The sequence below is a fragment of the Simochromis diagramma genome, unplaced genomic scaffold, assembly GCF_900408965.1.
Source record: "Simochromis diagramma unplaced genomic scaffold, fSimDia1.1 OVJJ01000557.1, whole genome shotgun sequence".
Taxonomy (NCBI): Eukaryota; Metazoa; Chordata; class Actinopteri; order Cichliformes; family Cichlidae; genus Simochromis; species Simochromis diagramma.
In genome coordinates, this window is record NW_024387156.1 from 3,453,256 (window position 1) to 3,468,305 (window position 15,050).

Below are 15,050 nucleotides of genomic sequence, written 5' to 3' on the forward strand. Positions count from 1 at the left end.
GCTGTGAACAGCTTTGTGTATGATAAAGAAGTGGTGCGTTGAAAGGCAAAGCTGGATTGAAAAGTGATTTCAGAGCTTTGTGGTTATGTAAGATCGCAGCTCTTTCAAGTGTGTGCATTTTAGTAGGTCTCTATTATTGTGGAAATCGCACCCTCTGCCTCCTGTCACTGATGGAGTTGAATAACACTGTGTTCACATTCTTCATCCTGTGCCAAACACCTTCATGTTTAATTTATTCAGACTGAGCTTTCTCCTGCTGTCCTGTCTGACACACACATCCAAATACACAGTCAGCACAATGCTCAGACAGAGCAGCACGCAACCTGTCTGCATAATGCAGACACACACACACAGAGCTGTCATCCTACTACTCATTTCATAGTTTTCATTTTCGGGCGGGGCTGTTGCATAGTGCTGTTTGCTACCTTTCTCTACAGCTCTCTGTTAATGCTTTTATTTTTTCTATTAATCTTCCAATTGCTTGTTTCTTTAGGACTGTCCATTATCGCACTGGACAAATGTAGTATTGTGTTTATATAATTGTTGTGACTGATTTCCTGGCATTAACTTTATTTCCCCTGAAACTCATTTACTCCGATTGTTTTATTTCAGCGTGTCTGTATACACATGCATGACTCTGAGATATCCGTCAGGCTGCTGTCCAGACAGCCAGCCAGCTGGCTGCAGGACAGTTTGACTAACAGTAGACCAACCCATCAAGCTGATGAATGAAGCAACACAAACAGGAGCTCTTTATCTCAGCTCCTTTATTATACAAAGAAGATGACCATCGTGTCTGGCACAACAGCCTGTATTCCAAACCCTCAACGTCAGAGTGAGAGTCGATACCAATTTAACACGAAATATCAGGTATCAATAACATGATTTCATATTGTCTATTGATTGAGCCACATTGCAATGGCCCATTAACTTGACGACAACACAAATGTTGTTAAATCTTGTGTATTTGGTAGACAGATTTCTTTACAGTCAGCTGTGGCCCAGAGCTATTAGTCAGAACCTTCTGTTCAAAAATCTGAGGTTATACTGAAAACGGGTTCTTTAAAACAATCTTCCTAAACAGTGAACTGAATTTATAATTACGCAACTTCTAACTAATTTTCTGCACAGCCACACTGCATAGGTCACTGTTACACACTGGATTATGTTAGAAATATGGGCTCAAGGCAGATTTCCCAGTTTTCCAGTATCAAAATGTAATACTAATAAATGGGTAGGTACATACTGCTAAGTACTTAGTACTTATTATAGCTTTAATAATTCTAATTTGTGTCCTGAAGTATGATGTTGAAAGACACGTTGATCATGTCATCTTCATCATCATGATGAGTCTGGCATCGATGTTCATGTTGTAGCTGATTTACAAAATGTTCCTGTGAGTTTGTGGGTGCTGGACGCAATGTTACGCTAAATCCGAGTATTATAGGGATAATGTAGTAGAAACAGGATAATAATAGGCATGTGTATCATGCCTTTATTGCCCTTGACCTCTAACCTCACACTGGGTGTGAGTGTAGGTGCCCACATGCTAGACTACTTTCATTTCAGTGTCTCTGTATGCGTTTTAATTTTAGCCAAGCTGCATTCAGTCCACTACACAAGCAGTCAGTCGGTGGGCTACTGTCTGTCGGTGGGCTAAGTGAACATTCCTCTGTGTGGCCCCTTTGGCCTTTGCACTCACTAACACTGGGGCTTTGACCAGAGGATGGGGGCCCAGACAGGGCTGCTGGAGCTCAGTTTGATATGGATTACTCAGGGTCTGATCTCCCTCTACACACATAGCAGTGGCTGAACAGACGAATCTGTCCATGGTCAGTGTTGTGTTTGTGCTGTATACAGTATATATATGCATGCACCAGCAGACATATACTCTCTCTCTTCTGCTTGTTTTTTTTTTTTTTTTTGCTTGGTTATTCAAACCATCCATTCATTCTCATTACCATTCTCTCATGTCTTTGTGAGTCATCAGTACATGGCTCTCTGTGGCGTGTAGGAGGAAATGAGACACTTTGAAGCTTTATAAAGGCTCACTTACATGCTTTTGGTCATACCTCCAAGTTCTTGTAAGATCAGGAAAGCGGTGGCTGTAATACCAGCATCTTTAATGCCTATGGCTTTAAGCACAGGTGAACACAGGTGTATGTTTGCGTGTCCACATACTTTTACATACAAACCATCAGGGATAATATATATATTTTTTAAAATTAAAAAGAGAGTTGTGTGAAAAAGTGATCATCCAAAACCTCTGATCAGTGCATTCATGATTAATTCATGTGTATAAAATAATGATGCATTAAGCACACATTGCTCTGTGTGTGCGTGTTGCAAGGTGCAAAGGCAGCATCTTGTTTTGTTTAGAACCAGGCGAGGTTATAGTGACGGATACACAGCGCACACGAGTGGAGAGGGAGGCGGAGCACTTGTCCTCGCTCCATTCATTGTGAGCAAAGCCTCTGTCTCCTGCTTGTGCCTGATAGGCCGTCTCTGCAGAGAGAGAGGGAGAGAAAGAGAGAGAGGTTGAGCTTGTGGAAAAAGAACAGAGGGAGGAGCTGGAGCATGTGAGCATACTGACACATCAGAGAGAGCAAAGAAAGGCAACAACAGAGGGGACGCAGAGATTTGAGGAACAGAAGACAAGAGAAGAGGAAGGAAGGAATCCTCTTAGAATCCTCATCTGTTCTTCTCAGAGAAGGAAACGCTCATCCTTCCTGCCTTGTTCGTCCCCTTGTGTTACTACTCTCAGCTGATCTGGATCTCCTCCTCCCCACAGCCTTTTGGAGAAACACTGAAAACTGAAAGATGCAGGAGAAGGTGCAGGAGAGGACGGCAGAGATGAAGCGATGACTAACATGCATGATGGGGTTGTGTGTGTGGCGGATGCTTGTGTGCGTGTCTGCGAGACCCCTATGGCTTTAACTGTATGGAATCTGGCCCTTTTGGTTGGCATGGAGATGGATGCGAGGTGCCTTCTTGCTTAGTAAATCACTGCTAGCAAACAAACACTTTTTTTTAGTCTACACTCTGTGTCGTCTGGCGAGTCTAACAGCTTTGTGTGTCTTTCTTTTCTAATCTCAAGCCATAAAACTGATTGAGGAAAAGCAGGCTTTTCTCTAAACTCTGGATTGAGTGTCACTTAGCAGGTTGAGCACATAGGGCCTGTCAGTCCTGACTGATCCCTCCATAGAAAGAAACTCTGGAAGCCTGCTTGCCTGCTTGTGTTTTTGCAGTGATTTCGGGACCTTGTTACAGCTCAGCTCTAATTAAGCCAGAGGCAAGCAAGCTGGTGCCTTCCCATTTATGTTTTGCCTCCTTTCAGTCTCTTTTTCCCCTCCCTCTGTCCACCCCCTGAGGCCTCATCGTCATCATTAATTTCTATTGCAAGCTGCACATGAATAATGGAAGGAGCAGAGTTTCCTCTGGACTAGTGCCTTAGGGGTGGGAGGCAAACGGAGGAGGACAGATGAAGAGACTCGAGAGTCAGAAACCAGAAAAAAGGAGCTGAGCGCCTCACTGTACACTCTGGGAAACTGAGGGGTGTGTCCAGTGCTGAATAAATGAATGGAACATACAGGGAAGATACGGAGGATGAGCTTTCACCATTCTCTACAACAAGTTTGAATACACACAAAAGATAAAGAAATGGAAGAGATCAACATTAGACCAGTCTTCTGTGCTTTTATTTTCCCTCCACAGTTAGTATAACAGCCTTGGATTTTGTATATATATATCAATATATACACACACATATTTTTATCCACCTTATTGACTGAATCCCATCTATTTGGCACTGAAACCTGAAACCGATCACCTCAGTGACGTCTCAGAGAAAAAACAGGACTCTTAAAGCTTCTGATTGAAATGGAAAACGATGACAACCTGATGAGTAAAGCCTTAACGGACAGTAAGGTACTTCCATGTGGACAGACTTCCTAGAAAGTGCCTGAACTTTGTTGCTTTGAAAACAAAAGATACCCAACCTCGCATTATCATGGATGACTCAAGTATTTTGAGACGCAGGGGCCTGCAGGTAGGCTTCTAGTGCTTTTTTTTTTTTTTGCTGTTTGTGTGTGCGTGTGTGCATTTTTTAACTTAAGACTAGATCATATTATTTCTCTGTAGTTTGCAGAGATAAACTGTCCTGCACTGAAAGGAGAGGTTCAGAATACTTGAATATGCACAGTTTTGATGCTGCTGCATTCTTCAAACATGCACCCAAGCAGTCAGAGACTGACCCTATCACATCACAATATACCATTATTTGTTCACACTCACTTAAACAGATGCGTAAACCATATCACCAGGCCTATCCAATTTCCCTCTGGTGGAAGTCGGTAAATGATGCAACAGCCCAGTGAACAACAACAAGCAATTGTGTATCATAGCACTCAGAATGTGGACAGCCTGTCAGGTTCATGTCACACCTTTAAATAATAACCATTTATAATTCAAGCAATTCATTTAGGAAGGACTATATAAGAGTTTTGTTATCTTTTAGCTCCATGTTCTATTAGTAAGAACATCAGTCTAAAATCTAAACTACTAACTTTAAGGCTACAAATGTGAAATGGAATGAAAACTGATCCTGCTGTTACACCAGACAGTGTCTATCATCCATTTGAATGAATTTTAAAAACAAATTAATTCAGGTTACATAGAACTATGTAAAATCATGTAACATCCCTGCTTGTGTTGTCAAGCCCAATTGTGTATAGGTTCATTCTTCCACTACAAATTACCTTGTCAGTTTTACGGGTGGAGCATCTTGAGTGGTGATATCAATACAAATATCGATATTGCAGTAAATTAAAATACTTTGGGAAGACTATGAACAAAGAGGGCTTACCTCTTGCATCACCATCCTGAGATAACTTGAATTAAATTCAGTGCAAGCTAATTAGCTTGCACTAATTCAGTGCAAGCTAATGGTCCAGTCACATGACTAAAAATAGGACAGTCCTGACATCTACAAGAAAAAATACATTGTTGGCTGCCTGGTGTTTGTATTACATTGAAGTCACTCTGGGACTGATTGCAGCTAGTGGTGACTAAATGCTTGCAGATAGTTTAAGGGGGGTTGCACACTTGTGACCATGTTTGATTGCAAGGCGATTGCACAGATTGGCTGATAGGAGGCAACCTTTCTGCAAACAGTTGCAGTCTTACGTGGACTGACTGCAGTCACTCTCAGAGTGAAGGTTTGCAAATAATTGCCTCATTTATAAAAGCAGACAGATTGCCAGCATGTTGCCATCAAGCTAAATGAGTCGTTCTCAATGAGTATAACTTGAGGGGACTCGACTCATCTGGTTGCCAGCTGGTTGCATTATCATTACGTTGCTATGGAACAGGAAGGTTGCTGAAGGCAAATGTAACAATTAAATGAATTTCTGGCTATGTAAACAAAGACAGATATGTGATTTTCAACAACTTGAAGAAAAAACTTTTTAAAAAATAGATTGATCCATTAAACCAAGATACATTTTTTCGTTTGCATTGTTTTTCCTTCTTTCCCGCACACGGCTGAAAAGCTGAAAAAGAAGCTTGACAAATGTTGAGTCAGCAGATGGTGTCATCTACATCCTAAACCAGAGAGGCCAAGGACAAATGCACGTGTTAGAGACAGGTTTAGTCTAAGATTAGCTTTTCCTTCAGGTCTTGCCTTACACTGTTAGATTTCCAGGAGAAATGAGGACACAAGGTTCTGCACACAGTGGCGATGAAACGGTGTTCTAGTACTGTATTTATGGTGTTTAAATAGCTTTGTGTCGAGAGGAACTGGGGCTTGAATGAGGCCACCTTGTAAGGAGTGACAACCTGGATTTGCTTAGATTAACTCTGTTTTCCACGTCACAGCGTTGTAGTGTCAGGTCGCAGACAGCTTTTTAGTGCTTTTATTTGTGAACAACAGTTAATCGGTTAATTGAACACACTGCTAAAATGGTTTTGAGTTATTGATATAAAAGGATTTTCTAAATAACACCAATGTCTAGACAGTCAAAGACCAGTATGCTTTTATTACTGCACACAGTGTTATACTCGAACAACTACAACATCATTTACTACTCGAGTATTTCCATGTAGAGATCAATAACTAATACTGACATCGTTGTAATGTTGACAAATACTAATGAAACCATGTTCTCCTCAGCACCAGTTAACCAGTTTTTATGTGCTCATGTTCACCAGAAATCGAGAGCTGATAGTTTGTGAGGTTCAATGTTTTAAAGCTTCATCCTTAAATCAGACATTTACTCTTTCACTGTTATGTCTCATCATAGGAAATGACAGGGTAACAATGGTGCTGTATGGTTGTTCTTAGGTGTTTGTTTTTTTTTGCCAAGCTGACAAACCGAAAACTGACAACTGCTCATTTGTTCATCTGCACACAGCAGCTCTGTCTGGGCTGGGTATATTTGTTGGAAGGGATGTTTACTCTCTGTAAATCTCTTTATGGCTGAGTGCCCACAGTTGGATACAAACCCTGTCGGCTGGACAGATTAAAAGCACAACCAGCTGCCATGAATTGCTAGACATGGACCCAAATGTAGACTAACCAGACTCACTGAACAAACTGAAAAAGCACCTTTATTTAAAAGGTGGATTATTTAAAACAACAGAGTCCATACAAAAAAAGAAACACAGGGAATTTAAACTGAATCTACAATACTAAACAACTGGCTGGGAGTATGTAGGATAATAGACAACGTAACAAAGGATGTGCGGAGCCTGGGGCTGTTTATATTAAATGACAAATTAGGGCTAATCAGGGGGATAGGGCACACCAGAGTGGAACAGGTAAGACAAATCAGGAAATACTGAGATAAAGGAAACAAAACGATATAGTAGACAAAAGACTATCAAAATGAAACAGGAAGTAACACAAAACCCAGTGTTAATGACACCAGCAGTCCGAATCTGTGGCCCTTAGAGGCTATAGTGTGTGTTTGCTCTTTCTTTAATGGTACCAGTGCTGAAGCTAACATGTTAATTTGATTTGTGGTGCTGTAGGAAATGTAATTGGGTCATTACAATCAAAATCCTTTATCCGCTGAAAAGAAAGAATAAAATCATGAAACACCATGTTTTTTTTAGATATATTTATGAGTTGAAATTCTGGCCAAAGGTCAGTCATCTTTTAAAGCGATAAATATCTGGAGCTTTCTTTGAGACTATTAGGCAATTGGGTTTTAAAATAAACCATCATGGCTCAAAAGGTTGCTGAAAGGAACATTGTAGGCTTATAATGACACTGGAAGAAGTGTCAGGGTGGCCACTGAAAGGAAAGCATTTTAACAGCAAAGTTGTTTGTTGAAGTACATACTGGAATAAAGATGCACGTTTTTTTTCCACCATCAGAAAAATACAGAAGTTGAAGTTAAACTGGTGAAATAATAGCTCACAAAGGATATCTAACAACAGTAACTTTGGTCTGTCTACAATCTGGTTTATTACTGTCAAATGTTAGATTTTGGGATAATGATGATGATTTTATATTTTTATATTTATTGACATTTGTGAAGTTCTTTTTGGTATAGCAGTTTATCATGATTATGATTATTGTTATTATTATTATTATTAGTAGTGGTGGTGGTGGTGGTGGTGGTGGTGGTGGTAGTAGTGGTGGTGGTGGTGGTGGTAGTACAAGTAACATAACAGTCTTTAAATGTAACTGAATAGATGTAATGCAAAAGTGTATGAATAGTATTAAAACTAAAAATTTCCAGACAAATAGATGGATAGACCTGTCAACATCTTTAAGACTTTTCTTTGTAGGAACCTCAAAATCACACCAAAGGTTTGTGTGAGCAGTGTCCTTTTTCTGGCTTGTCCTTGAAACTTGTGAGGACACGCGTTCTCTTATTAGCTTCCCAGTCAGATAAGATATATAGCCTGAGGTCAGCAGTCGGCCTTTCGTCAGGCCACTGTCAGCCAGAAACTGTGAAGTAGTGTGATCTTTCAAACCCAAACACAGAGCACAGGTCACCTACTTGACTGCTGGGTTAGAGATAGTCAAAGAAAATGTGGTCGGGGTGAAAGGTCAAACAGATAGCTGTCATGTTAAGCTTAGTGGATCGAATCGGATCGGTATTCTTTTCGCTGTCTTCTGGTGTCTCTGTGTTGTTTTCTAGGGTGAATATGTAGGAGTTGGTGAGCTATAGCCATTAATACAGCTGTCTTAAGTCTCTGCTTCAATAATATCAGCGAGGCCTTGTTGGCTTGCTGTACATATGGTTGTGGTAAAATGTGTGTATAACTTTCGGTGGGTTAAGTTTAACTGCACAATAAAAGTGCGTCTGCTCCTTTTGTTTGTGTTTATTATGAACATGTTTTATTTATCGCTCCACAGCTGTTGGGCTATAGGGTTGAGCTTGCCTCTACCCTGATCAGTGTAACGCATAATGCAAATTCTGTCTGTGTAGAATGACTATTTTTCCCCGTGTGCATGTGTTCTGTTGTCATTTGAGAAACAGGATTAGTTCTGCCATTCAGAACTCCAACAGCAGCAGACTGAAACAAAAGCCTGTCTGTCTCTGATTATGTCTTAAATTAAGAATCTTTATCATGGCTCTGTGCTGACATCAGCCTGTCTGAGCTCTTGGAAAGCAGCTCATATCAGCTGGTATCAGCTTCCATTCAAAATTGCTGTCGCATGAATTTAAAGACTGTTCGTCACCATAAGCTCTTCTTGTTCAGAAAAGACGGTATGGTGAAATTATATACCAGCTGGTTTCCTCTCGTAGGTTTCAGCATCGAATAATTCAAAAGACAGAGAGCAAAACAATAGGTGGGTAATTTTGTAAGTTTCAATCCTATAAATTCCCCCAAATCACACCGACGGAGATCACAAAACCTTCTGTAGGCAGAATTATGACTGTAAAATATTTTTATGAATTATTTATAACTTTAAGTTACTCAATGTAAAATGTCTGTAAACCCAGAGTGACAACACACTGCAAACGCAGACAGTCTTTAAAAAGTACTGACTCACACTTATTTTGTATCTCAATGTCTTTTAAAAGGAAAGAATCACACCTAAAAACAGCCGTTATCATGATTCTTCTTAATCTCCACCCAGAAGATGTAAATTACATGAACAGATACCAGCTCCATGTGCATGAAGACACTTGTAAAGACAATGCATGCTAGTAAAGGTTTCTTGGATCTCTATGAAGGCTATTTTTAGTCATTACGTATTTTTTACTGTTGGCAATGTACACTAATATTTTTGGTACTCATTTATAGTCATTATGTATATGTAACAGGCCAAAACAATGTTGTGTTTTTGAGTGAACACAGTTTTTCTTGCATAGAGGAATCTTTGTCCACCAAAGAGTTTTTAGTCAGAGGAGTACATGAGCTTTCAGAATTGTGATTTAATCCAGAAAACTCGTTATATCTCTGCTTTTGTCGTCAAATTCTTTTTTCTTTTGTCTCTTTACATTTACACGGTTTGACGATTTGTTTACTTTAAGGATACTTTATATACTTTGTTGGAGTCATTTCTGCATAATGCACAATTTGGGGGCCCATAATGGTGCTTAAGAACAATCTGGCAAGAGTTCAGTGTCTCATATAAATCGGCGATGAACGCTGCTACCTACAGTTGGGATTAATACAGGATTTTTTTTCTTTTTTCTTCAGATTAGCTATACATTTTCCCTTATTTGCTTCTGTTTATTGATTGTTCTGACTCGCTTGCTATTCCTGTTTTTTTGTAATCATACACTATGATGGTTGTGCCTCTCAAATCGATGGAGAGAATCTGTTGTTGCTTTCCTTTCCCAGCTGTGGATCATTTTACTTTTTGGCCAAAGAACAATCTCAAACCAAAATGTGTTGAGCAACTCTAGATAGGTGAGAATGTGAAACTGAGATTAAACAAATCAAGCAAAGGGAGATCAGGCTAAGAGAAAAATCCAGCCAATTAAAAGTAAACAGACAAATCTCCTTTATGGATTAGGAGTTCTTAAGGGTGTTGGTTTCACTGGGAACAGAACAGTCTTACAAGAGCACCTCTGAGAGTGCTTGTGTGTTCTGCAATGGCTCGTCTGCAGGCTAATGAAAAAGCAGACAGGGACAGGAGGTCTCTGGCATGCAGGCGCTCGGTCAGCTGGTACGGTTTGAGGTTGAATTTGATCAAGGAGACCAATGAGGCAGCTTCACAGGTCAGCCAGGTATGATTCAGACATCTAGGATATTTTCCATGATGCTAATATGCCAGTGTTGAATAGCTACAACTCAGTGCCATTATTACGTGTGTGATATAAATATTAGAATATCCTTCCACTTGCTTTTTTCCTGAATGAAGTTAAAGCAGATAACCCTCTTAGTGCCAACTAACACTGACGTGTTATTGCTGGTTGTAGCGGCTTATTTTAATTCTTTAATTTAAAACATACTAGCAACAAACAAACTTACAGGTACAAAGATGGAAATGATTTGTAATGAATTTCAGCTGAACAAGAGTTGCTTCAAGTAGTCCGGGCATAAAAGCTTCAAGCAAATCTTGTATATGTTCTATACACTAATCACATTTTGTCTGAAAAGAACTATTTTGTAAAGCAACAATGTCCACCTGTCAACTATAATACAACATTTCCCTTTGACCAAAAAAACTTTGATAAATTAATTGATAGGGTTGAAGTCATATGATTTCAGTTAGTTAATATGAAATAAGTTCTTGATTTCCATCCTGAGGTCTGAGGAAATTTACAAGGTTTTTACACCAGTTTGGGGTTATCCAAGCACACATCAATTCCACTGGAATTATAGTAACATTTCCCCTCTCAGAATCTTTTTTATTCTTATGTTTTTCTGCTCTTGGTGGTAAATCGATATTGTACTCCTTTTAAGCGGAGCAGTAACTTGTGACCTTGCCTCACTGTGCTGTTGAAATCACTGCAGCTGCTATTTATCAGAAGCCCAGAAAATCAGACTGCAGCTGCTTCACGCTATCTGACAATCCTCAGAGCTGCTAATAGACTGCTCTGTGAGAAATCGAGTTCTGCCTGCTTCCTGTTGGTCTATCAATAAGCCAGATATTCAGAGGAAGACATGTGACAAAGAACATTTAATGCTGTGAGCATTTCATTTGTTATCAATGATGATACATTGTCCCATACTTAAATTACTATGGCAAATAAAGCAGACACATCTTAAATAATTTTCCTGGTTTGGACACCAAAAAGAAAGCTCTCTGTGGACATGCATAAATTGCCACATAAATCTCCCAATTTAAGTTCTTGAGTGTTACAGTTAACAACTGATTGACATCATAATTATCAGTCATGCCCTGCAGTCGTGCTAGTTCCAAAACTCGTATCGGGAATTCTAAAATGTGACTTTAAATTAACCTTGATAGCTGCTTCCGGAACCTCCGGAGTTAAATGCCATGATGGTCATTAGCTAATGGGGCTATGTGCCAAGTAAGAAAAAGATTGCTTTAAAACTTAAAAATTCGTATGTTAGTTTCTGTTTTAAGATGTTTCTGGGAAAAAAGATTACTGAATTGGACGACATGATGGGACTTTTTCCCCCCCACATAATGTCAAAACAACACAAAACAACATCTATATATATATATATATATACATATATATATATATATATATATAATATATATATATATGTCTATATGTATATATATATATGTATATAGTATATCTATGTATATATATATATATATATTATATATACTGTATATATATGTTCATATGTATATATGTCTCTATAATGTAATATGTATATCTATCTATCTATTATATATATATATATATATATATATCTTATGTATAAAAACATATTAATTAATTACATTTAAAATCACAATTAACTTAAAGTTAGTAAGAATCTAAGATTATCAATCTTCTGTCTACATTGTAATGCAGTCTATTGTGTTGAATATAGTCTGTTCCTTACCTTCATTGTTCATCAACCACTGTGGTTTTCTCGCCTTTACCGTCCTCCTTCTCCTCCTCCTCCTCCTCCTCCTCCTCCTCCTCCATGCCCTTCATCTTCCTTTTATCTGTCGTCCTGCGGGCATACACCTCTCAACATGATAAAAGCCAATGCCTGGAGGGTGGCAAGCCTGCTGCCATTCTGGTGTTGAAGTGCAACGACGGCACAGGGAGACAAGTGGGTGGGGAGGGGGGGGGGGGGGGAAGAAATTGAAAGAGATGTAGAGCACTGTTTGACTTATTGTCTCATCCACAATCTCAGTTATGGAAGAGAAGGGAGCACAGTTCCATTTTTTTTTTTTTTTTGTGTCTAGAAAAAAAACCATCAGACATGCTAAACTCTTAATATTTGAACAAAAGTGATTGGGTGTCAGGCACTTTGGGTCTCTCACCTCCCTAGCTGAGTGTGACTCATTAGCTGTCTGGCTTTTCTTTTCCCAACTTTACTAAACTGAGGTTGTGCTTTATCCAACACTAAACTGCAATCTGTGCCGATCATTATATGTAAGTCATGGAATTTGCTGTGCAGTATAGCAGAGGAATTCTGTTTCAGATGAAACATTATCACATTATGTGGGTAGATTTTATTTAAAGTATTCATTATTTGCCACAGTAACAAATTTCCCACGCGTGGGACTAATAAAGGTTATCTTATCTTAACCTCTTAGCACAGCTTGAACATTTCATTTATATTAATAACATGTTCATACGATTTTAGGTGCACTAGTGTCCTTTCTTTAAGGCATGTTTGACCTGTATTGGTGCTCCGTCTCAGTTGGTTATGCTGCCATTTTAACCTTCGTGAATTTTCTTTTTGCAAAGTAGTTTTTTCCCCCTTCTCATATTTGTTTATGTAACCTCTGTGTTTTAGAATGCACCACAAATCTGGTATTTAATTACCCATGGCACATTGTGTCAGGCCAGCAGAAATACCCTGTTAGTCCCTGGGGTTGTGAGAGCAGATGGTGTTTGTGGACAATCAGCTGTTATTCCAACAGCTGATGCAGTTGGAATGATACCAGAAGGTCGACAGGGAAATTATTCCCAGACTTAGATATCTGGTGTGGAAGTTTCTCATCGCTGTCGTAATCAGATGTCTCCTTCTTGTCAAGTGTGGGTGGATTCAGATTTCAGCACACAGAGGCTTCTTGTCAGAAAATAATGTTGAATGCAAGGATTTGTGTACATGGGTGGTTAGGGAATGTGAATAGGTGGAAGCTTGTGGCATTGTTGAAGCTTTTTCTGTCTGAATTCCAGTCAGAAAGCTGTCACGTTCTCTTATATCTGCCAACCTCTGCTGTTTATTATAATCCTGTGTGCAGACGTAATACAGGAAAGCTTGAACAGACACAGACATACAACAAAAGGCCACACTGCCTCTGTCTAGACTCAAACTCACAGCCTTGGACTTGATTAGCATCTGAACATAAAAGGCATGTGTCGCAAACACAGACACACATCAGCTCTTCTCCTACAAGAAATGCTACACTAATGTCTCTTTTGTTGACACTTCAAGGACACTGACTGACTTGTAGAGTGTGATAAACTGACAGGGACAGCACAAACACACAGTGCTTAAATAAGTCCAGCATCAGTCATCAAACCCATTCACTGTCACTTACATGTCAGATTGATCCATCCGAGGAACATCAGACTTCCTGAAGGAACAATGCAGAGCACTTTTCCATCTGGAGATGGGTCTTTATCAAGATGCTTCTGTAAAGAGTTTACCCCTTATTCCATCCTTCCATCCATCCATCCATCCATCCATCCCTACCTCCATCCATCCAGTATCACATACTGTATCACAGTATAGTAATTAAATAATTAAATATGAAAATTTAGTATTTATCAGTGTTTTTAAAGACATCTAATTATATACGATAAATTACTTGAAGTACTGCACATGGCTATATTACTGTACTACCATGAGACACATAGATAGCAGTTTTAATACTGACATTTCTATTAAATTTATACATAGTAGCTTTAATGTGTTGAATATGGCTCAGAGTTTACAGTTTGAGGCTACTTTGCGTCATGGAAAAATAAAAGCCCACTAATGAGGCACTGGGAGTACACATCAGCCCCAGCATCTGGATGTGAGAGCACACATTTCAAATATATACAAATAAAGAGTCGTAGGTATTTAGTATGTTTTGCTAACCCTCTGCTGAAGGTTTTGGGTTTTTTTCTTTTTCCTCTGTTATATTTTGATGAGAAGAAGCACCACTGCATTGCATTCTTTTCCTTCAAACATGCATATATCTGAATATTTGGAAATGGTAAGAGAAAGAGAATGAGCTCTGGCTTTGGACATTACTGCTAGTTGAGCAAACAGCTCATATAAATATAGCTTGAGACCACCGGGATCCTTTACCAAACTGAAGTGCTCTTTAGGAGATTCTGGGTTCTCTAGCGCAAAAAAGTACAAGATTGTAATAAGTGTGTTTGCATATAAATACCTTATACAGCATCCTCAGATGTGATATATGTATGCACATGTAGGCATCATATCCTGGTAGTTAGTCATTAAAAATGCAAAATACAGTTTTAAAACAATGTTGTCTTCTGGTTGCCAGCCTATGGACTGAGGTTCATTAGAAGTACAGTCCAGGACTGGTAGGCTAATTGCACTCAGCATCATCAGCATCCATTACTTACAAGTTGCAACAAAAGCTCAGTTTCTAGCACAACACAGACTCCAAAATTGGCTCGTTATAATGCTGATGAAGCAAAAAGTAATGTGGTTTCATATAGAATTTTGTTAGTGACCTTCATATACTGTTCTTGCACAGCATGCATGACATGCTTGCTATATTGTATGTACGGCATACAATACAGTGCAGGGCAGTGTGACATGACACCATGACTATGATTAATGTCATTAATCATAGCCATTAAAAACAATTGGGGTTTTTGAAGCTTCTTTAAATTTCATTCTTACTCTCCAAACTAAACCCAAAGTGAGTTCATGATTTAGCCCATAGGGTAACTGTTAGGTTAGGGTAACTGCATATATATGGGTGAATAGCCATGTTTCTGATGTTCCAGATAAACGCTATGTTGCGA

The 15,050-nt window shown here is 39.1% G+C and overlaps 1 protein-coding gene across 5 annotated transcripts in view; it reads left to right on the forward strand.

The window, feature by feature from the left end:
• Positions 1-15,050, forward strand: part of mast2 (microtubule associated serine/threonine kinase 2) — a 142,917-nt gene that overhangs the window by 44,319 nt on the left and 83,548 nt on the right. The window contains exon 1 of one of the 5 annotated variants that reach the window (XM_040048418.1): positions 1,645-4,048. The exons of the other annotated variants lie outside the window; for them this stretch is intronic. Within the exon in view, the coding sequence (XP_039904352.1) occupies positions 4,010-4,048 (39 nt within the window). The 5' untranslated portion in view covers positions 1,645-4,009. Of the gene's footprint in view, positions 1-1,644; positions 4,049-15,050 lie in introns of those variants that run through there. 5 annotated transcript variants of the gene reach the window in all.